This window comes from Arvicola amphibius, chromosome 12 (assembly GCF_903992535.2).
Source record: "Arvicola amphibius chromosome 12, mArvAmp1.2, whole genome shotgun sequence".
NCBI lineage: Eukaryota > Metazoa > Chordata > Mammalia > Rodentia > Cricetidae > Arvicola > Arvicola amphibius.
Window position 1 is genome coordinate 159,382,565 of NC_052058.2, and position 23,544 is coordinate 159,406,108.

General features: G+C 40.5%; 1 protein-coding gene across 1 annotated transcript in view; it reads left to right on the plus strand.

Annotated features, from left to right (window-relative positions):
* Positions 1-23,544, plus strand: part of Dlg2 (discs large MAGUK scaffold protein 2) — a 701,330-nt gene that overhangs the window by 44,378 nt on the left and 633,408 nt on the right. Inside the window, 1 exon segment of the mRNA XM_038313618.1 lies at positions 11,554-11,607. Coding sequence (XP_038169546.1) covers positions 11,554-11,607 — 54 coding nt within the window.

Sequence of the window (23,544 nt, forward strand, 5' to 3'; positions counted from 1 at the left end):
CATCAAAACCTGTCTTGAGTTCGTACTATTACAGGGTACTATTAATGCCCAAAGCTTTAGTTAAATATTTCTGTTTAGGGGGGAGGTGCCCAAGAGCAATGGTATTTGTCTTTATTTTTTAAGTAATGAAAGCAGAAACAAAATATTTGTTCAAGATGGACACACTCAGATGAGGTTAGAGATCCAATGACACATTCCAACACACACACACACACACACACACACACACACAGAGAGAGAGAGAGAGAGAGAGAGAGAGAGAGACTGAGAGAGAGAGATGAGAGAGGAAGAGAGAGAGAGACGAGATGAGAGAGAGAGAGAGGAGAGAGAGAGAGAGAGAAGAGAGTCTGTCTTTGGGGTCCTTCCCAGAAGGAAGAGTTTCAATAGACAGCAAGAGATAGGCATAGTGAATCATTCTAACCAAGGTATGGTCCTCTGCCCACCAGTGCCTCAGATCCAAGCACTCCTTCCAAGTTACTGTGCCTGTATGGTCACCTGACAAATGATAAATCTTTAGGCAGGAGATGACATATTCTTCTGGGTGCCTGCAAAGCTGCAGAATTCTCCCACGAGATTTTTGGGAATTCTTGGGGTTTGTTTCTTTCATTCCTTTCTTTCAACAGCCTCCTAGCCAAAGGGAGTATAAATGTCTGTTTAGAAAATATGCATTACCATCAGAGAGGCTAACCACAATTCCATACTTTTTGTTCCAACACCTCAGTCTTGAGGTGAAACTCGCCTGCATCTGAAACAGAGCTAATAAACAATACAAGTAGGAACCAGGGCAAGGACACATTCAGCTAATGTCAGGTTCTGTGGGTAAGAACCATTTCTCCCTAACCTCTCAACTTTTCAGTGCTGTTGGAAGCGCTGGCGTGAACAACTCAAACTTGTCAGTTTGAGGCTAAGTCTCCCTATGATAACTAAGCTGGCCTTAACTTAAAATCCTCTTTCCCAGTTTCCAATGTGCTGAGATTACAAACATTTCTCATTTTTTTAGCTTTATAGAAACTAAAATTTACCCATGCTATTAGTGGGCCTGTTGCTGCCACAACTAGGGCTACTGGCAAAACCTATCTCCTGTACATTGTCTTTCTTTTTACAACTTTCAAAAAAAAGCATAAATTCAATTAGTTTTCATTACCAAAATCTGAAATGGCTGAGATCAGAAACATTTCAATGGATTGAACTCCACTAAAGTCTGTCTAGGGTACTGCTGTGCCCTGATTTAGAGTTTTGTCTAGGCGTGGGGCCTGGGTCTGACCTTTGTTCTGCAGCTTGATAGCTTTGGTAATTTACTCAGACTCCGGTCCTCAGTTTTATCATATATAAATCTAGATACTGTGTTGTTGTAGGAATCTTCGAGGTTTCCTGAGATGTGAGTTCAACCCTGAGGATGGTTCCTGACCAAATAATCTGCTCAGTCAAGGTTGCCCCCGTTCTTATGAATGCTGCTGAAGTTTCTGTATTGTCCCAAAGTAGCGTCGGCTCTCACATGTTACATATGTGTTCGTGTAAGATCCCAATGGCTTTCATAGTAATTCATAGATTGACTAAATAACTTGTTATTTCTATTTAAATATGACTAGAAATTTCAGAGATTAATTCAATCTGATAATTGCATCATAACTGTGAGCTATCTTAAACCCCTGTCTGATGATTACTATTGGAAACTATTTGTATTGACTCTTTAGTAATATTCAAAATGGAGTTACAATTAAACTCAGAAATTATCTAACCCTTTTAACTGTCAGCCTTGATGCAAGTTAGAAAGTTAGGTGCCACAACCTAGCTTTAACCAATCCCAGAAGCCTATGCTAAGAGCAGAGTTGCAGTCTTTTTGTGGAATAAAGACAAACAGGACAAAACTTGCTATGGGGTGGCAGTGGATAAGGAGGGGACATAGATGCATATCCTCAAATATCAGATTTGAAAAGAACTAACCCCCCTTTCGGATTTGTTGGTGATGCCCATCGAAGAACTGAGGTTCCTGTGTGTGTGGTCACCATTTCGATGGGCACATAGGTCTGCGAGTTCAGAGAGAAGACAGCTTCCTCTGAAATCCATTGTTTACCTCTACCTCTGAAAGAGTTTCTCCCTGTGTGTGCATACATGCGTGTTCCCCGCATGTGCACAGATGCATGTTCACGTGTGGGTGCTCCTGCGTCTGCAGGTGTGTATGAATGAATAAGCAGGTCCACGGTCAGCCGCGGCTGTGATTCCTTACCATTCGTCTTGGTTTTTGAGTCAGGGTCCCTCTCTCTGGCCGGGTACCCACTCGCTCTGTTAGCTGCATTGAATGTTAGAACTAGGGCCCTTCTTGTATCTGCCCTGGCAACTCAGGAATTGCACATGTGAGCCATTGCTCTTGAGTATTTTACAAGAGTTCTGGCTGTGAAACTTCCTGTGCCTGTAGGGTAAGCCCCAATATCCCTTCATTTTCCCCTGAAACACTGGTCAAGTACAGCAAGAAAAACCCTTATGCTAAATACAGAGTAATTAACCATTAGAAAGCCTGTGCAAAACCAGAAGCCAAGAAAAATGTATTTCTTCCCTGGGAAGCTAAGGCAGATGCGGGACTAGGAACTGGTTGGCATTTCAGATCTAGAGATTTGTAGTCTCTTGGCTTGAAGAACAAAGAGTCCATTGCTTATTTAACGACAATGTACAAGGACATCTGCACAATGTGTTCTTTCCTTCCAACAAATTCCAGCAGCATTTAGCAAACCTTTGTTTTCTGAATACTGTCATTCTTTCCTGCATATCCTGAGTGATTTTCTTCACTGAGACAGACTACAAGTAGGGCATTAATCCTGAAGAGAAATGGAGGTAGAGATTGTCAGGTGTTTAGCATCGTCACAGTTATAAGATGAAAAATAGAACTAAAACATTCTCTTCCCTGTTCCTATTGCCACCCAAACCAAGTGCTGACTTTCAGCCCTTCAAAGCTGCAGGTCTGCCCGCCATAGACATGAGCACATTGCAATCAATAACAATTACACAGCAGCGAACTCACAATTCCTCCTGTCCCTCGCACAAAAGATTCATTTCAGGTGTGAAATATTTTATGACTTTCTCCCTGACTTCATCTCCGTGCAGTTTCAAACACTGTATGATTTAGGATTAAATTATGATTAGTAGGAATGAAAGAAAGACGGATTTTTTTTCCCCTGGAATTGGAACTTAGAAAACATGGAGAAAAACAAAACCTTCTCATGATAAGTCTCATGATAAGTCCTTTCGTGAATAAAGGACTCATGATAAGTCTCTGCTTCCCTTTAAACACTTATTTATAGTGCTTGAATAAAGAAATATCATTTTCGCTTCTGATTTTGTTTGTTTCTGTTGTCAGTATCAGGAATAGAACCCAGGCCCTGGTGGCTACTAGGCAATACTGTCTTACTGAACTACATTCCTGGCCCTTCTACATTATACTCTTGAGGCCACAGTTAACAGGGGTACAAGGAAACATATAGACTATTCTGAATGAGAGAATCATCTAGAAGGAACATTCTCTAAGACAAACAATACCTCACCCATGGGTCAATTTATCAGACGCCTATTTATATCACTCACCCTTATCTCATTAAACTCCTGCATTTCATTTCAGCTGATTTTTCTTAAGAACGATGTGAAAAGATGGTAATAGCAGAGCAGGAGTTCTTTTCCCGCAGGGAGCCTGGTACAATCCTTGTGCCAGGTCCCCCTCCACTCCCAGGGCTTCCCAATAGGGAAAAATTGATGATGAATGAAATCACCATCCTTGATGAGATCCCTTAGGTGGTCCCAACGTGTACTTTTTAATCCTTCAGCTATATAAATAAACTCAGGGGCTCACTGAGGTTAACATTTTACTCTGAGTTATGAAAGTTGTTGGGTTACAAAGTTGCTACCCTCTGGGCTCTGATTTTGTCATCTTTACACCAGAGAACATAATTCCTTATCTGTACCATGGCCATTCCCAGGGACATAATTCCTTACCTGTGCCATGGTCCTTCCCAAGGACATAGGGTATTTGGAGTTTGATATGCCAGGGAAGAACTACTGGAGATATCAAGTTGACTCTATGATAAATATCTTGAAATACTTTTGCATCTAAAATAGGTGTCTATGGAGTAAAACAAGGAAAACAAATTCATTGTTAAGATAAAACATGAGATATAAAATGAGTGTATATAGTTTGAGGTAGATCTCAGGATGAAAATTCTGTAGATGTAAATTTGTTTGTTTTTTTCCAAGATTTTTGAGTCCCTAGCTTTTTTTTTTTTTTCAAATCCCATGTTTCCTCCCAAATCTCTAATTTCTTGTGTATGGTGGGATGGTAACTCTGGGCAGATGTTACTGCCGGCGGCTGCCTACTGTTTCCCAAGCAAAGCAGTTTGAATGGACAATGACGGATGCTGAGTCAAGATGAGTAATCGCCATCCGTACTGCTTATTAGTGCAGTGGCCTTGGACAAGTGACGATGGGGGCCGGCTTCCCACCTAACTCATCTACAGATGGAACGGAGATGGAAAACCACAATTCTTCAGGTGGCAATGAGGGGCAGAGAAAAAAAGTGAGCCCACACAAGCATATGGTCAGAATTAGGGTGTTTCTGCTGAGGGTTTCCCTTGACGGATATTCCACAGTTTAGAACAGTGGAGACAGGAACCCGTCCGTGCAGTATAAAAGCTTTCCATAGAAAGAAGATATTGCCTGATTACCTGTGGTATCCATCACTGATCCCATGCTCTTGGGGGCTAACTCATAAATCTTCATCTTGTTTTTATTCTAGCTCCATGCAAGTAAAAGCCAATGAATCTTATTTTTTTTCAATAGGCTGATAATGAAATGTAGTGAAACAAGGGATTTACCCCCACCCAAACAGTTATAATTTTGCAAAGGCAATTATGAGTATCATATACACAACAACTTTCCCAACCATGCCTGTTAACAAGAATGATTAGTGATGGGTGCGCTTGGTATTCTACTTTACCTCCCAGGGAAGAGGTAACGTATTGTAGACAATGCCTGCGTCAGATTGGCCGTGGGGCATGGTCTATGAAGCATTCTCTTAGGAAGTGTTAATTTTCAAGAGCAGGACCCAGCCAGGAAAAGGTAAAAGGTAGTAACAAAAGCAGCAAGCTGGCTCATGTGCTCTCTGACTCAGTGCCTGTTTTTGAACTCCACTACTTTGGACTTCCCTCAACTACGACTCATAAGCCTGTTAATATGAAATAAACCCTTTCCTCCCCCAAGTTCCTTTTTGGTCATGGTGCTTTAAAAGTTTTTCGTTAATTTTATTGGGCTATACATTTTCTCTGCTCCTCACCCTTCCTCTGCCTTCCCCTTCTACCCTCTCCCATGATCCCTACCCTCCAAATTTACTCGGGACGGTCTTGTCTTCACATGTAGACTAGATCCATGTTTGTCTCTCATAGGGGTCTCATTATTATCTAGGTTCTCAGGGAATGTGAATTGTAGGCTGGTTTTCTTTGCTTATGTCTAAAAGCACACTTATAAGTGAGTAACATATGATATTTGTCTTCTCAGTCTGTGTAACCTCACTCAATATGATGTTTTCTAGATCCTTCCATTTGCCTGCAATTTCAAGATGTCATTATTTTTTTTCCACTGTGTAGTACTCCATTGTGTAAATTTGCCACATTTTCCTTATCCATTTTTTGGGTTGAGAGGCATTTAGGTTGTTTCTGTCAGAGAAACTCATATCACAGCATCTCTGAGGATTCCATCTTACACCTGTAAGAATGGCCAAGATCAAAAACACTGATGACAACTTATGCTGGAGAGGATGTGGGGTAAGGGAACACTCCTGCATTGCTGGTGGGAGTGCAAGCTGGTACAGTCACTTTGAGTATCAGTACGGCAATGTCTCAGAAAATTAGAAACCAAGCAAATACCAGTATCATGTTTCATACTATATGTAAAGTTTTCATACATATTTGATAATTAAGTTTCTACAGGAAAGTTTGATATCTTTCTTTTCCCAGCTAATAACTGGAGAAATTACTTCATAACATTTTTTCTTATCCATTTGAATAAAATAATGTTCTTTTTTATTGTTAAGGAAGTTTCTTGCGCTCAGAAATATAAACCTGGAGAATCATGAGCTTCAGGAAACCTTGGTCAATATACTAAGAACTTGTCACCAAAAACAATAATGAATAGAATGAATGAAGTAAGAATTGGGAGTACTCAAGAGGAGTTGTTTCAGAGTTGAATTTGCTCGAGTAAAAAAAACATACTTCTACGAATCAATCTTCCTGTTTTTTTGAACTAGGCTGATGGCAAAGGTGGTAGGTTGCCATCTATAGGTGTTTTTAGGGTTAGGAAGGGCATCTAAGATCTTGGCCTCTTCAGCCATTAGCCTGTAGTGATATCTAACTTGCTATGCTCTCAGGTACCTGTGCTGCTCCCTCACCCACTCTTCGTGCCTCAGTAACCTGTGCTGTGAGGAGCATGCTCCAGTCACTTCAGACCAAGTGACAAGAACCCACTGGTGAACTTGGTAGTGCTGACTTACTACTGGTTTGAATGGCACTGCCCCTACCTGGTTGGTATTGTGGAGAAAAAAAAAACATGAGATGACAATATTTGAAAAAGCAAAAGCTAAATCCAGTAATAACATTACCTTCCATTTATAGGACCCGATTTGGCCTCACAGGCTTTATTTTTTCACCTCGCTTCTTGAGAAATAGGTTAACTAGAAAATAGCATTGTTCCATTTTTTAAAGCAGAAGTTTGCAGTATATTAGGGGACCTAGAAACCTTGTGAGAATTGGGAAATTGAATTTCAGTCAGAATGGAGAGAAACTTCACTTTAGAGTATGAAAAAGAAACTCCTAACTTTCCAGGCCAAGAAAGAAGATGCAGAGAGAAAAAGAAAGAAAGAAAAAGAGAAAGAGAGAGTGGATGGGAGGGAGGGGAGGGAAGGGAGGGTAGTAGGAGGGAGGGAGGGAGGGAGGGAGGGAGGAAGAATGAAAGAGAGAAAATGGGGACAGGGAAAGAGAGTACTTTCAATCTGCTTAACGAAAGTTGAACAGATCAATGAGGAAAATTGTGATTTTGCATCCTGGGTTCTGATGCCAAAAAGATGTGGCTGGAATCTTCTCATGGATCTTCCTAGATTATGACCTCAAGCAAATTAGTCAGTCAACTTTGGCTTCCTTTCCTTTTTTTCTCCATTTATCCCTGACCTCAAGCATACTGCTCTCCCTTCCCCTCCCCTTTCCCCTTACCCCACCTTCCCTCCTTTTCTTGTCTTCTAACTTCCCTCTCCTTCGCTTCCTGTCCCCTGTCTCCCCTTCCTGTCTCCTCCCTTCCCTACTTTTCTGTACCTTTTCAATAGTGGAAATATCATTTCATTTAACTACTACTGCAAATTTAAGTGCACTGATTTATCTTAAAGTGTCATCATTGATGCATAATAATATCTCACCAAAGGTATTACTGCTATGGTTATTTTGTGTTATAATTGTAGCTTCAGTTCTTAAAGTAATTATGAGACCTGAAACAAGTCACTTTTCTTTATTCTGTTTGTAAAATTAAATAATGGAAATCGCATGCATCTCCACAGGAAGGGGAAATAGAATATACTGAGAAGACAATCAGATGGCCAGGCCAGAACAGCAGCTCATATTCTGGACATATTTCACCTCCTTCTTAAGTTGGCAACTGCTTTGCCTTCAATGTTCATGCCCTAGCTAGGCTGAAATGCTTGCAAAATTCCTCATGCTGCAAATCTTACCGAGCATGGCATGCTCGTAGTAGTAGGTAGTCTCGAAACTACCTGCTTACTTACATCAGAAATATTTCACAGAACTGGCAATTAGCAACACCCCATTTTTAGGCAGCATCAAGGATGAGCACCGTTGTGCTAGCTTGTTTTATGTCCAATTAGACCCAAGCTAGAGTTGTTTGGAGATCACAGAGTCACAGGCGAGAAAATGCCTCCATAGAATCGTGCTGCAGACAAGCATGTAGAGCGTTTTCTGATTAGTGACTGATATGGGGAGGGCCCAACCCATGACTGCTTGGGCTACCCCTGGGTTGGCAGTCTTGTGTTCTGTAAAAATGAGGCCGAGTATGCCATGGGTAACAAACTAATGAGCTGTGATTTTCCATGGCCTCTGCACCAACTGCTGCCTCCAGGTTCCAACCCTGTTTAAGTTTCTGTCCTGACCTCCTTCAAGGGTAAACAGGGGTGTAGAAGTGTATGCCAAATAAACCCTTTACACCCCAAGTTGTCTTGACTGTAGTGTTTTATCATGGCAGTGACAGCGCTGTCCAGGACTGTCATGAATTCTGTAAATCATACCTTCACTGTGTGGACTTCCTTATGAATGTGGTTCTCTTCGTGGCAAGCCCTGAAGTTTTCCTTTTACTGGCGAAAGCAATGTAGCCACTGAAATATTGGAAGGCTTAGGTAGCCTGTGAAACACAACAACATAAAGGTAGCTGCAGTGGATGAATCCGTTGCTCTAATAATTCACAGTTTAGCTTCTTGATTCTCTGTGATTGGCTTCATCTTTTCCTGCTGTAAACTGGCTTTCTGCACATGAGAGAGAGCGTAAAGGCAAAAGGAAAACCACTTGCCCTTTGCTCTTTGGGTCACCCATGAAAGGCTGTTCTTCTTAATCCCTTAAAGTTTCAGAAGGCCTGCCTAGGTTTAAATAAACACCAGGCTTAAACCCACCGATGAAAAGAAAATGATTTTTCTCTCTCCAGATTTGTTATGAGTCTCCTTCCAGTGCGTGGAAATTAAACATATGGGAACGGGAGGCTGGAGTGTGTTGAGTCATGGGTTTTATTGATGGGTTCAATTAAGGAGGATATCTACTATGAAACAAGAGTGTCTATGTGGGGGAGTGTGGAGAAGAAACTTAAGAGGGAACCATCAACTCAACCAGGGTACTGATTTCTAAAACTCAGAAACCCCCACATCAATCCAGGCTTGACTTCTGACCCTTGCCAAAGTCAACAGGGAAACTGAAGCCAGAATGACCAAATCTTTTGTGAGTGACTCAGATAGTAGGATGGAAACAGACTAGCATCTAGGAAATGCTTGGTAAAGATATATAATGCTTTTCTTTGAGCCTTTGTCTGTACTTTACAGTTGCATTAGTCAGCAATTCCTAAGTAGGACTGGGTGTGTAGCCTGATGGTAGAGGACACATCTCTGGGAAAAACCATGGTTTTGATATATGACACTACACAATTAGTAATAGTCATAATAAAATTTTTGTTTTCTTTGGTATATACCATTTAAATAGAGAATTCTAGAGTAGTATATAATCTTTGTTAATTTTTAAATATAGAATCTTATTGCAAAGACCGAATTTGCATATGGGAAATGGAAAATGACATAAACAAAAGTTATAGATAACACTGCATAGGAAATGGGTTCTTAAATTTATTCATGTAGCATAAAATGTAACCTATAACAGAAAATGATTAAATAAAAGGCCCAGATCAATTCAGTGCAAATTTAGTGATCAGTGCTATGCTTGATAACAAAGACCATGTTAGATAGATAGGCAGTTTTCAATTGGCTTAAAGATATGAGACAAGGTTCTTTTGTGGTTCATAGGGACCAAATAAAAAGCATAGAGTATTCATCAGCTTGCTTTCAATATCTAGTCTGCAAAGCTGTGAGGCATCCCTTCATCCAAGTAGTCTTTGCTTTGTCTGGTTCTCCTGCGATGCTCTAGAATAGAGATCTTAGATGCTTTGTGATAGAGTCACCAAAGCGCCAGAATTTGGTAGCTGCTTAGTGGGAAACAGTGGCTTTTGATACCCTAAAAAGTCAATGTTTGCAATTCAGTTCTCATTCTGCCTTAACTTTAGTTTTCTCATCTTTACACAGGTATATCAGTAATGATGTCTAACAAGTATAGAAGTATGTCTTTCTGGGTATTATATGTGAATGTGTTATCGGTATTCATACATAAATATATATATGTATATATATCTTTAATAAACAACGATATTGTTATTACTACAAACTACCATAGCACTGCGATCTCTGAAGTCTGAGTAGATTATGAACCATCACATATATGACAGTGTGTGTATTTATAGTACTTAGGAACACTTAGAAATATTTGGCATTAATCCTGAAATGTAGTCTATAAAGTGTATTCAAACTCATATCCTCATTTGATCTTTAACATTTTTTAACATGATGACTATTATTTCTGCTTCACAGAGGTGAATGAGCCAGAGAGTCCTAACACAGGGGCACACCTCCAAGAAGTTGTGTAGCCCCCAGAGCATTTAGTGGGGAAGTTACTAAGCCAACGTTTTGCTCATGTCTTTGACTCAGAAGCTCTTCCCCATACCAAAAGGCTAATTACAGATGGCATTTATAGGTTTGCATATATGTGATCCATCTTTCCCGAAAGTCTCTATTCATCCACAAAGTATTTACTGATAGTAACACACCATGATCCATTTGACCTGCTGTGTAAACATGCACATCATGTTTGTGTTCACCATTCCTGGGGTTCTAAACTAAGAAACACAATTTCGCCATGCAAAGCCTACTGCAACGCCTTTAAAAAAAATTTTCTTACGATTCCACTGGTAAAGACTGACATTAAAAATACTGTTAACTCCATTAACTCCAGAGGGCACAGCTAATGAAATGTCCCAAAGTTGAGCACTTGCCAAGATACCACATCATGTAGGACAGCTCTCAATTAATCATGATGAGGGCATTCCCACTATCTAAATGAAATCTGTAATTCGGAATGGAGATTAAAGATCCTCTGGGGAATGAAGGAAAGGTTGATGTGAACATTCTACAAACTTGAAAATAGAGATAAGTCTACTCAATATTCATGAAGTCGAATTGTTGACGCAAATAGATTGCCATCTCTTATTTTCTAATGGGTAGTCTTGTAGCACGCCTATATCAGTCTTCACAGGGTCCCTTCAACTTTAAAGGGAATTGCTGGAAAATTTACAAAACATTTTGAAAAAGGAAGCTTACTGTATCAAATATGATTTCCTGGAATCTACGATTTTTTTTTTAATTTTTCGTCTAGTATTCATGATCCTAGATACATAAATGTAAAATAACGGTGCAACATATGTAGTAAACAAATGTTAGTAAGTGAGCCTTTCTTTTATTGGGTAAGTATAGTGTCATATGCCAATTTAAATATTGGCTGAGATTTGATTGTGCTTACTTGAGAGAAAAATCAAATTTCTTCAGCAAACTCATTTTTTCAAGGAAATGGCACACTTTAACTTCTGCCCAATTTAATAGGCATCCATATTGCTGTTGTGTACAATTAAAGAGAAAATTGATGCAATTCCTGCAAATGCTTAATTTACTTTACTAAGCATTGCAAAGAGGTACTTGAAGTACAGGGACATGTGGGACATGCAGACACTCAATCTTACTATTTCAGTCTCCAACATCTGCCCAGAGCAGGTACCAGACCTCAGGAAATACTTGCGGGTATCTTTGTTAAACATGGTAACAGAATCAGTCTCTGAACTGATTATTGGTTACTTAACCTCTTTTCTCTTTCTTTTCTTTAGGCTAGCCCTGCTCCTATAATTGTCAACACAGATACTTTGGACACTATTCCTTATGTAAGTACCACATTTATTTGATTTATTTTAGAAGTCTGGTAATACTCAATGAGCTGAATTTAACAGCCACTGTGTAATTAGTTCTAGTCAGCCCAGACACTATGATAAAATGATATACATAATTAGTTTTCTGAACTTTTTTTGATATTTCCTGATCCTTGGCTTAGAAACAAATGTTCTCTTTTTTGTTTGTATTTTGTAAAGCCGAGTAGTCAGCCATGAGGGGGGAAAAAGCATAGACAAATCTGTGAAAATATTGTTTGTGTGCTAGGTGCTCAGCTAGAGAAGAACTGAAATTCTAGAAGCAGGCATGGCAAATATCATTGTGTTTCTGGCTAAACAAACATTCAGATCAATTTCTATTGCGGAGCCTGCAACCCAGTTAATCAATAAATAGTTGATAAATTATGTGTGGCTCCTGATAAAATAAGAGGGGAAAATTTACAGATAGCATTTTCTATAATAATGTATGCAGATGTGTGGAAATGTGAGGTATGACTTAGTAGGAGCCTCGGTGGAGATGAAGTGGCAGGGTTGGGCAGGCAAACAGCCTGAACGCTGGAGCCTAACCACTATGGTGGCCAAAGACCTGACGGACAGAATCTAGATCCAGAGACTGACAATAGACTCAATGTGAGGGGATTTTGACGTGATTTTGGATTTCTGTGAGTACTTGGAGCTGGTGGATGTATGAGTGATGGTGACCAGGGACCCAAAGATAGCTGTATATCTTGGCAGAGAGACGGTTTGGAGTAGGGAAGAGGAACCAGTGGAATAAATTACTAGAACAGATTTCTGGTTCTTAAGAGTGTAAAACGCATAGCAGCAATGGCACAAAGAAGGTAGTTGGTACCCATCCGATGTTCTCAGACTTAGAGCCCAACCCCGCGTGCCTAGAGCCACCAAACAAATCCCAGACACAAATGGAGCAGGGAACCCTGGGGAATACAAAGGTACACGGCCCTCTAAAGAGGACAACAGCTACTTGGGGCCGCTTTGCCAAATTATGTCATTTTGCAAGAGATGTTGGAAATACACATCTTTATGTAAATATTTTCGATTCCTAATGACAACTATTAATACTTTCCAAGGTTTGAACAGCAAATTGAAAAGTAGGCCGCCTTTTGGGAACTACAACCCTCACAATCCGGAGGCCCCAAACAGGTTCCGCAAGCCAGGATTTAGATGCAAGGGAACGCTGGCGGTACAATGCTGACTTGATTACAGAACTCCTGACTAAACTGGGACATGGGGTCAGAACAGAAATAACTGCAGTCTTGGCTTAATGCTGAACCACCTGAAGTTTTGAACTAGCATCTCCTAAATCTTCCTAAACAAGAATAGTGGAGTGCCAGAGAGAGGGGGAGGGAATGTGGTTAAACTCTCTGGCATGAATCAAGTAGTCTTGGAAAGTTAAGGGCTTTGTAGAGGAGATAAAGTACTATATTAAAGTCACTTGGTAACTGCTACGTTTTTGATCATTCCTCCTACCTTCTCAGGAATACCTAGCATTGTTTTAGGTAGTTAACAAATGCATACAATTTAGTTCTCCTAACAAATGAAGCATAATCTATCAATTTTCATATTTTGAAAATTGGGAAAAGGAATCTTAAGGAGGTTCAGTAACTCAATGAACTATTCTAAGCAATAAGAGGAGTAATAAATAAATGCCCTTACTATTGTTTAAAGGGTTTTCAACTCCCATCTTGATGTACCTTGTGTGTCTTCCCCCCTTCCCTCTCTGACAGGAACCCTCTCAACTTTAGAACAAAGCTTGCTTACATCACACCATTTCGTATCCCCAAAATAATGGGAATTTTGCTAAAGAGAGCTTGCCACAGAAGCTCGAGCTTTCCGCAGGATAGGGATCAAGATATTAAAGAGTTTAATATTATAAACAAACCTGTTTGGCATAAAATATTTGACAAAGCAGGCAAGTAGTTTGCTAGCAGAAAAGTAATATTCTTGCCACCTTTCTATTGCTAGCATAAAACACCAAAGACAAGATGGGAAAGAGGGGTTTTGTTTGTCTTACATAGTAAAGGCCACAGTCTATCACTGAAAGAATTCAGAGCAGGGCAGAAGTTGAATGAGAAACCACGGAGGAATGCTGTTCCCTGACTGGCTTTCATTGGCTTCCCAGTTCATGGCCAGCTAACTTTCTTAAACAGCTTAGGTCTGTCTGCCGAGGCTGGTCCCTCCACATCCATTATCAGTCAAGACAATTCCCCACAGACCGGGCCACAGGCCAGTCTGATCTGGTCATTCCCTCAACTGAGGATCCCTCAAATGACTTTGGACTGTTTCAAGTTGGCAGCTGACATTAACACAGATACTGTGCTTTGCGGGGACTTGGTTTGGCAAAGGGGACTCCTTTTTGTAGTGAATCAATAATAGTTCAATGCTTTCTGTTATGGATCTCATGGCTTCACTTTGAGATGCTGGCATGTGACAATGACTTATCAATAGGATTTAAATAAAGATCCTATACAGGCAGGCCCAACTGATGTCCCGATTGATTAGCTAGGAAAAGCAGCCACATATAATGAATTAGCCCAGTTGCTCTGATTCTGCTAAATTTCGGCTTGATACCTAACTTTGATTATTTTCAAAGCTTTCCGTTTAATCACATTTTCTGCACTAAGTACAAACCTCTTTTTGATTTCTGAAGTGTAAGGTCTATGGTGAAGTATGTTGAACAGCTCAGAATGATAAAACCATAGCAATTTCCATGGTGGTATGTTCCTAAGCAACCTATTTAATCCTTTTGGAGATATATAATACTATAAATCATAAATTATTATGCAAACCACAGCGAATGTTAAGGAAATTGTAACAGGTTTTATATATAAGAATAAAGTCATGATTGTTTCACTTCGAATTGGTAACAATGTATGGGCTTTTAAAAATTACAGATTTAAAGAGTAACGCGTGGCTAAACTCTGGAAGAATTTTATAAAAATGGATATTTTCTTCCAGACAGAATAAATGTGACTGCATTGTCTATGGAAAATGTCAGGTTTAGTGTGCAGCCGTTTCCACGGCTGTCTTTGGCTCTTGACATAGGCTCCCTCTTCCCTTTTCCCTGACTTACTTGGTAGTTAACCTTGAACAAATCTCTGTTCCTTTCACAGTCTAGTTTCCATTTTCCCATTCCCCAGTGTTCTAAACTTTGTTTTCCTCTTTCTTGCCCATGTTCTACTTGTTCACATAATTTCAGCTCTATTTAATGAAAAAATGACTTCAGAGTTCCCCGGGGTATTTTAGTCATGTTGCATAAGAACATTCCCTTCTTAAAAATATTACCTGGATGACAAGCTTCTGCTTGTATTTTGAGGTTCTCCTCGAAAATAATTTCGATATACGTGCATGAACTCATTTTGCTGCTGAGTAAATTTAATTTGGGGGTATAACTGGTTCTCATGGAAATGGTTCCTTGGCATGCATGCAAAGGGTAATCTGACTAAAGGAACTGTCCCGAGTCAGAGGGAATTTTTATGTAAATGTCTGATAAAGGTATACCAAATACTTAGTCTGATTTTCAAGAAGGTATAGAGCATTAAAGTCCTGCCATAAATAAGGTGTTCATGTATGTGTGCCTTAAAAGCTTCGTCACAAATATTGCCATGATATATCAAGGTCAGACATGATTTTGGATGTGGCATACCCCAGCCTCGTGTGCAAAATATGAATCTCCCTATAAAATTAACATTACTCAGAGACACAATGACACAATGAGTAGGAAAGATATCTTTTTATTATTTAAAAAACTCTATTACTTTTTACTCAATTTTTGTGTGCTCTCTTGTTACATATTTTTATTCTAAAACCCAAAGGTATTTTATCCTTAGAAGTTCAGAGTGTGTGGAACCTCTCTCTCTATGACCTGCATAGCATGCATCTTTTTTCTGACTTGCTTTTTTCTTTTAATTGTCATGTCAAAGTTCAACATTGGCTCTGTCTGCTTTTTAAAAATAAAATAAGTTGAGGAGACTCTAGAATGTCTTGTGTTTTCTGTAGACTCCTCTAGTGTTCATTTGACAGACTAGCAGTTTTCTGGAAATGCACCACAAGGAGTAGAAGCCTTGAGAATCACGGATTTTCAAACTCAGTCAGTAACTTGGAGATCAGTTCCTGCAAATACTCATGTTCTAGCTAATTGTACCTCAGCTAGTCAATACCGAAGCTCAGCTTACCATTTACTGTGACCCCAGGTAACAGCAATTTTCAGTGTGAAGCAGCCATGAGATCGGTGGCATACAACAGTGAGAATCTATTTCACCTGCACATATTTTGTCCTTACTTCATCTGTGAAGCACCAGATTGGCCAAACCAGGAGATGGAATGATGACTTTCCTGGCTTATGCATTCATAAGTGTTGATCGAACCACCATAGTCCGGGGCCACAGAGCAAGCCTAGTTGGGCCTCTGCTCTTGTTAAACCCACTCACATCCTGTTATCTGGAATCAATTACATCACCACACTCAAGGTAGGGAATAAGCAAACACCTGCTGAACCATAAACTAATGTGTTCTATCATAGCATTGAGGAGCTATCAACTGATTCAGGAATAGAAACTTAGCTTGCAGAAACAGAAGTGGTGATGGAGAGAAGAGGCCATCTGTTTCAAGTCTGTTCTTTGGAAAAACCTTCCAGAAAATTAGAAGAGGGAAGAAGTGGAAGAGAACAGAAGAGACGAAAGAATTAGATTGCAAAGAATATGAGAAGGCCCTTAGTAGTAATCTCCCGTTGAACTTGGCTCAAGGTCACATATGTAAAAGTCATTTGAAAGCAATCATGACAATATTACCCTGAGAGCATGACACGCCATTGGATGCAAGCAAGGCTACGGTCCTGGGATGGGAAAGCAGTGGCTACAAACTAAGGTGGACAATGTGAATGAAAGGAATAGAAGTGGATGAGAGACAAAGAGAAGACACCTTGGGTGTAGGAGCAGATAAAATTTAGTATTGGTTGGCGGTAAGGTTCGTTTGGGGAGCGGTAGGATGGGACTGGGGCTATAGAGTTTGGGGCTGGGAGCAAGGTGTAAATGACCCATTGTCTGACACCAAGAGCAGGAAGGAGAGAAGAAGCTCTCTGAGGAGCAAGTGGTAGTTGAGCGTGAGATAACCAAGCCTTCAGTTGTGGCGTTGGACACTTATTCATTGATTTCTTTAGATCTCTGAGTACAGCAGCAGAGCCCTGCGATTCAAGTTCCTGTTTGCATTTAAACTGGCAGCTTTAGAGCAAACATTTACTTCTTCTAACCGTCTTAGAAATGACGACTAATGGTAAAGCATTTGGGAGGATTTCATGAGGTTAGCACATTCGTCCTTCAGCAAACAGGTTTTCGTATTTCGTACTTTCTCATGGGCCCTACTAAAACTTTCAGTGTTGATGGCCTTATCTGTGATATTATCCAGAGATGAAAAATTCTTACCTGTCAGAAGGCAGTTTAATTTTGGCTAAACTGTGCCCATGAGGCAAGAAAAATTCATCAGTAGAGGAAATGCCATCAATACTTGTGGCAGCATTAAACCTAGCCAATTTGGGCGCATTTCTCAATTGTCAAAATCAGGAGATCCCTTTACTCTTCAACTTGACATCTCACTCTAGAAGGCATGGTGTGGAGCAGAGCTGTACTGTTCAAATGATAATGTGCATGTGGGCTGGAAGTTTGCATTTTCGGGCAGCCTCTCACATAACACTGATGCTATTCAGCTGCTGTGCTTTCAGCACTGAGTGTGACAGCACAGACTGGCTTTCTTCGCGGACACCTGGGGTTAGTGTTTGCAACCTGAGCCCACCCACCGGTAAGTGGTTGGGTTTGGTTTACATCATATTATGTATGTCTAAGCCTCTATGCCAGATTTTACAAAGTTAGTTTGTCGTTGACCTTGTAGGGGTTTAATGGGTGGTCAGCTAACATGTTGGTGTTTAATTAACATTGATCACAGTCATAAAGTGTGGTGTGCCTTTCATTAAATAAGATAGTCCTATGACTTAACCTTGAGTTGTTATGACAAGGATACAGAAGGCATGGGTACTTCGGGTAAGACTTCCCGTGTTTCTGCTGGTCAGCAAGCACACTCACATCTCAAGTTTTGCACACAGGGTGTGCACTGGGAACTCTAGCAGCAACATTATCTGGGAGCTTTTAATGGAAGGACTCTATAGTCTCAGGAAGACTAATGGAATTGAAAACTAGGTAACAAAAGCATGGAAAGTTTACTATTAAGCCTTATAAACAGTAGTAGGGAGGCAGGAATTCCTTTCTTGGTTTGGACCCCTTATCATTTTCCTTTCAGAACGCACTTTCTACCCTTGCCCCATCTGCCCATTTTCTCACCTTTGTTTAACCTTATATTCATTCATATTCTTACAGGGAAAAAGAATCCAATCTAGTCACTACATTGAATATACTTAACAAGGATATCGCACATTATTCTAGTTTTTAGGCACAAACTTCTCAAAGTAGCTACAAGTCATATGTAGTTATTTTGTTTATTTATTTATTTTTAGCTTCCTTATTGAATCTTTGGGGGTTTCACATCATGTACCCCAATTCTGTTTACCTCCTGGGCCCCATATCACCCCAACTTTGCTGCATACCCCAGTCAAAGACAACAAAACAAGGTAAGCAAGCAAGCAAACAAAACAAAAAAATAAACTAAAACAGAATTTATATTTTTTTTAGTTTTTATTGATTCTTTATGGATTTCACATCGTGTATTTCAATTCTGCTTAACACCCCATCTCCTCATCTTCCCTTGCTCTTGCAACTTCTCCCCCAAAAAACAAAGCCAAATAAAAAATATTAAGAGAGAGAGAGAGCATAATCTTGTCATGGAAACTGTCGCGTGGCCCACCGAGTCACACAGTAGACTCTAGCACACTCATCTTTTCTTGCAAGTGTTCATTACTTTAAGGCTCTGCTCTGGCTCTAGCCTGATGACCTGGATAACCGGCTCTCACTGCGGGCTCCTCTTAGATGTCCTGTTGGCCTGTGTTGTGGAGCTCCTGCTGTTTTGGATCTGTAGGTTCATCTCCTTCACCTGCTCCAACAGTTCACAAATGTTGATGGATGTTGCAGGTGATGGCAACTTACAGTCCTGGTTCTGGTGCTGGGTAGTAGCTGGTTGATCAGCCTGCTAGCTTTCCCAAAGTCTCTAGCCCTGCCCAGGGCAGCTCACCCAATAGAGCTTGCATCAGGAGCAGGGCCAGTTTTCTTGGTCTTTTGTTCGCAGATCCAGGTTACCCACACTCACAACACCAGGGCTGGATCTACTGTTTTGCCCAGATTGCTGTAGAAGGCATCCAAGAGGGAGTCAGCTCTCTCATGTCCTCAGGGCTGGTTCACCTGCATAACAGGGTCAACTCTAGTATGTTGTCCAGGCAGGGTGCAGGTCTTGCTCTCCTGTGTGCTGCAGCTGATCAAGGGAAGGGCTAGTTCTCTCACCCTGATGACCCTGGAGTCAGCTTTCTTATCTGCTACAGGTAGTAAGGGACAGGGAGGCATCTTTCCCTCACCCATGCTATCACATGGGTTGGGGAGGGGGCAAGGTCCAGCTCTCCCACACTCAAGGCTGGCTCACCTGCCTCCCTGACAACAGAGTCAGATGTAGTGTGGTGCCCAGACAGGCTGCAGAGCCTGTGCTCCTGTGTGCTGCAGCCAGTGAGGGTCAGGGATAGCTCTCCCACTCTTGTGGCCCTGCGGTCAGGGCCCTTACCCCATGTGTAGTTGTTAAGATAATATAGTATTATAAATTTAGCTCTACAATTATATGACCCACATTTTCAGTGTTAATGAACCAATATGACTAAAAAACTCTATAGTGAAAAGTGAAGTTGGAAGCAGGATGTACTGGGGGATATGAGATGGGCTGGCTACTTTAGCTTGACACACACTAGAGTTATTTCAGAATATGGTATTACAATCGAAAAATGCCCCCAACTAGATTGGCCTTTGAAGAAGGCTGTGGTGCCTTTTCTTTTAATCTTTGGTTGTTCGAGACAGGGTTTCTCTGTGTTCCTTTGGAGTCTCTCCTAAAACTAGCTCTTGTAGATCAGGCTGTCCTTGAACTCACAGAGATCCACCTGCACTGCCCCCTGAGTGCTGGTATCAAAGGCAAGTGCCACCACTGCCTGGTGCATTTTTTTATTGTTAATTGATATATCTGGGCCCAGTTCATTGTGCACAGTATTACCCCTAGAGTAGCTGTCCTGGATTCTATAAGAAAAGATTGATCAAATCCATATTAAGAGCAAGCAAGTAAGCAACACTCCTCCATAGCCTCTGCATCATCTCCTGCGTCCAGGCTTCTGCCCTGTTTGAGATTCTCTTCTAACTTCCTTCAGTGATGGACTAGGATGTGGAACTGAAGGAAAGCTCCTCAAGTTGCTTTTGTTCATGGTGTTTTGAAATAGTGGAATCCCTAAAACATCAGGAGAGTTAGAAGGGGAAAATGTGAGTTGATGTCATCATATTCCATTGTATGGCTCTATGAACTTCTCAAGAATAAAAAATATAAAAATAAGTATAAAATCATTAAAATAATGTAAATATAATCTGTCTATTATTCCAGAAAATTCTACTGACAGAAACACAAATAAGTAAATTAGATAGTGGAGCTACTTTTCAAAAATCAAGGACCCAGGGCTGGAGAAATGGCGTGATGTTGAGGAGCACTTACTGCTTTTCTAACAGACCTCAGTTTGGTTCAGAGCACTCATGGTTTTGTGGGGGAGGAGAGTGTGAACACACACCTGTAAATCCAGGTTCTGGTCATCATAGATACACACACACACACACACACACACACACACACACACACAGCAGATACACACGAGCATACACACATATATAAAGTAAAAATACAATCTTATGTAATAGCTATCTATAATTAATTACTTGTTTCATCATGAAAACATCATTCCAATTGTTGTGAGTCAGCTTCGTTTCCTATACGTTGTGGTTGTATCCAAATCTAGAAAGATTCAGCACTCTTTTGTGCTTGTGGGGTGTCCTCATGTGCAGAACATGACGGCTGACCTCATGACTTTAATCTCCAAAGCTCTCATATGTGACAGTAGAAGCCAATGTGTATATAATTACTAAACATTTTTAGGAGATTTCAATAATCATTTCCTTAGAGTGAAATCCAAATAAATCTCAAAACTAGGTGAATATTTTCCCTACTAACCCACTCGCTAACCTAATTCCATGGTTTTGCCCCATGCTTCCCCCAGGTAGAGTAGTGAACTAGCTTCTCAATATGTGATTTCATACATACTAAGAAAGCCTTTATTTTAAGTTGCGACATTAGATTTCAAGTGGGAGACAACGGGAAAATAAAATATGTCCACATAAAGATTGCTGTTGGTAAGAAGTTATCTTTCTAAACATGGATACTATGAAGGCACATGATCCTTATACCTGGGCAAAGAGACATTCTGTTTCAAAGGCATTTAGCCTGGCAGAGTAAGAGAGCAAAAGTGGGAGACAACCCTGAGGAATGTGTGTACAGTTTCCCAACAGCATTATTTCCTGAACTCTCCTGAAGCTGATAGGATTGCAGACTCCACAGCCTATCCTAGAGTCATAGCATCCTAACTTCTGTGGTTGGGACCCTTTCCCCTTGCCCATAGTAGAGATGGTACTAACCATCGCACATGATGCGTTAAGCATCATCTAGTCTGAGGATGTGGCTCTGCAATTTCTGATGTACTTTTCCTCCTTAGTGGGGACTCTAAGATAAGCTAAATTGGAACTGAAGCAAAGGTAAGAAAGAGTGGCTGCAGATAAGACCAAATAAAATACTAAAACTATACAGAGCATAGATATAAGATATTGTGCATTAATCTGAGACAGTCTTCAGTTTTATTTTGTTATTAATCCCTTGGACTCATTTTTTAAAAATCTCATAGTCTATTGAAGAAATAATAAATTAGGAAATGGGATTTTGCACGGTGTGAAGCATATGCTTTAGATCTGCCTGACTTCTTCCTGCACACCCTAAAGGTTACATCTAAAATAATGCCGCTTCTAGGAAGGGCAGGCTAGAAGTCATGTTGCTATCTAAGTTTTCATTGCAGGCTCCTCGCCTGCTAAGGAAGCATTCACTTTGCATTCTAATTGTTTCTTTAACCACAAATCTTTCTAGAAGGCCAATTTCATAAGCACAGGAGAAAAGTGCTTGCTATCTTTCACCCTTGGACCTCTCTGACTCAGCACTTTTTTCTGACTAGGTAGATGGAGGGAAGGAGGAAAAAGAAGAAAGGAATGGAAGGATGGGGAGAAAAGGTTGAAAGAAGGGAAGGAAAGAGTGATAAGTAGGCAGGAGAAACCGTTTTCCATCAAGGCAGAGAAAGGTTGAATTTCATGCAGTCCTTAAAGGATAAGCAAGCTGTTTCTGGGCAGAGTAGCAATTGCTGGCAGTACCATCTCACATGTTATTACAAATGTGTTTTCACTAATAGACCTCTGAAACCTGCCCTGTGCCCTCACTGCAGCCGCACCCTGATGCGTGTTGAAGAAATGAGGCTAAAGAAACAGCAATTGCTCACCTACTTGCACTGGATACAATTTTTTCCCTTGAGTCTTTCCTATATCTCCTTTATTATTTTCTTCTTTGACCCTACTTCATCAGCCTGGAATATCTTTCCTACCTTTCTAATCTTATAAAACATCCTACCACTATCTGGAAGCCATTGTCCATTCCTCGTGCCTACATTAATGTCTTCTTCCTCCTTGACTCCCTGTCGTTTTACTCCTGGAAGAATGCCTGCTTTAGTAGAAAGATGAAGGAATCTGAATTGTTTTAGTTTGACCATCTATTAGCTAAGTACCAAGGGAAGTCTTTGTCTTGTCTGTTGAGTAGAGACAGCAATAGCAGTCCTTCGTGATATAGTATTGGAACTCAGGTTCAGTTTTATTCAACAAAGTTCAAGGAAGTATGCTCTTGAAAGGCAGGAATGCATTCTTCTTCTGTTTGACAGTCCATGGGTGATTTGTCTAGATCTAGAATACCGGTTCTGTCCCATAATGCTTTAAGGGACTTTTCTGACTCATTGACATGGCCATGAACACGGCCACCAGTATGACACACGAAGAAGCAAGTAAAGGAACAGTAGAAATGAGTATGGTTTGTTCTCTGAAGGGCATTTTCAACAAATCCTAAGCATGAATTTTTTCTTCATACTTCAACAGTTCGAATTTAGGCAAAATGCTGTTTCTAGGTGCAATGGAATACTGGGTGATAAAACTTTTATTCTACAATTTCACAATTTAAATAAAAATTGGAGATCCAATTAAGATGCTATAGCTCATGGATGAGCTGTGTGGGAAATAACAAAGGAAATCCGAGGAACAGGCAGAATTGTCCCTCTCGTAGTGTGGATAACAGAGTTCTTCAACTATGGGGTCTTTGCCCAGAGGAGGCCGAAAATGATGTATGAAGAGAACATGAGAACTCTTTCCATTATGGTTTTGCATCATTTCTGATATCTGTTTTCTATGCATTATAATAAACCAAGAAGTATTATTGCAGCTATGAGAAAATAAGCTACCCTGTAGGCTAGCCTATGTGGGGGATGTAAATGAGCTAGCAGTTTGCTAACAGGGATTTAAAAAATAAACTTAAGACTGAGGTTAAGAATCACTATCTGGGGGAGGGGAGAGGGGAGAGGCTATCCAATCTGACTCAGAATTATAAAACTGTAGAAAGACTTGCATTGCCATTTATTTTTTGGAAGAATGTGGTAATTGCACTGTGGAATAGACCATACATCCCTGAACGATGTTCAACTATGTAGTCTCTGTACCTGGTGTGACTCTGGGAAAGGTGCTCCAAGGAGCCGGCATGGTGTGCAGAGTGTGCTCCTTGGAAGCAAGCTTGTCCCCGGTTAAGTTGGTAATTGGCCCGACCATGCTAACA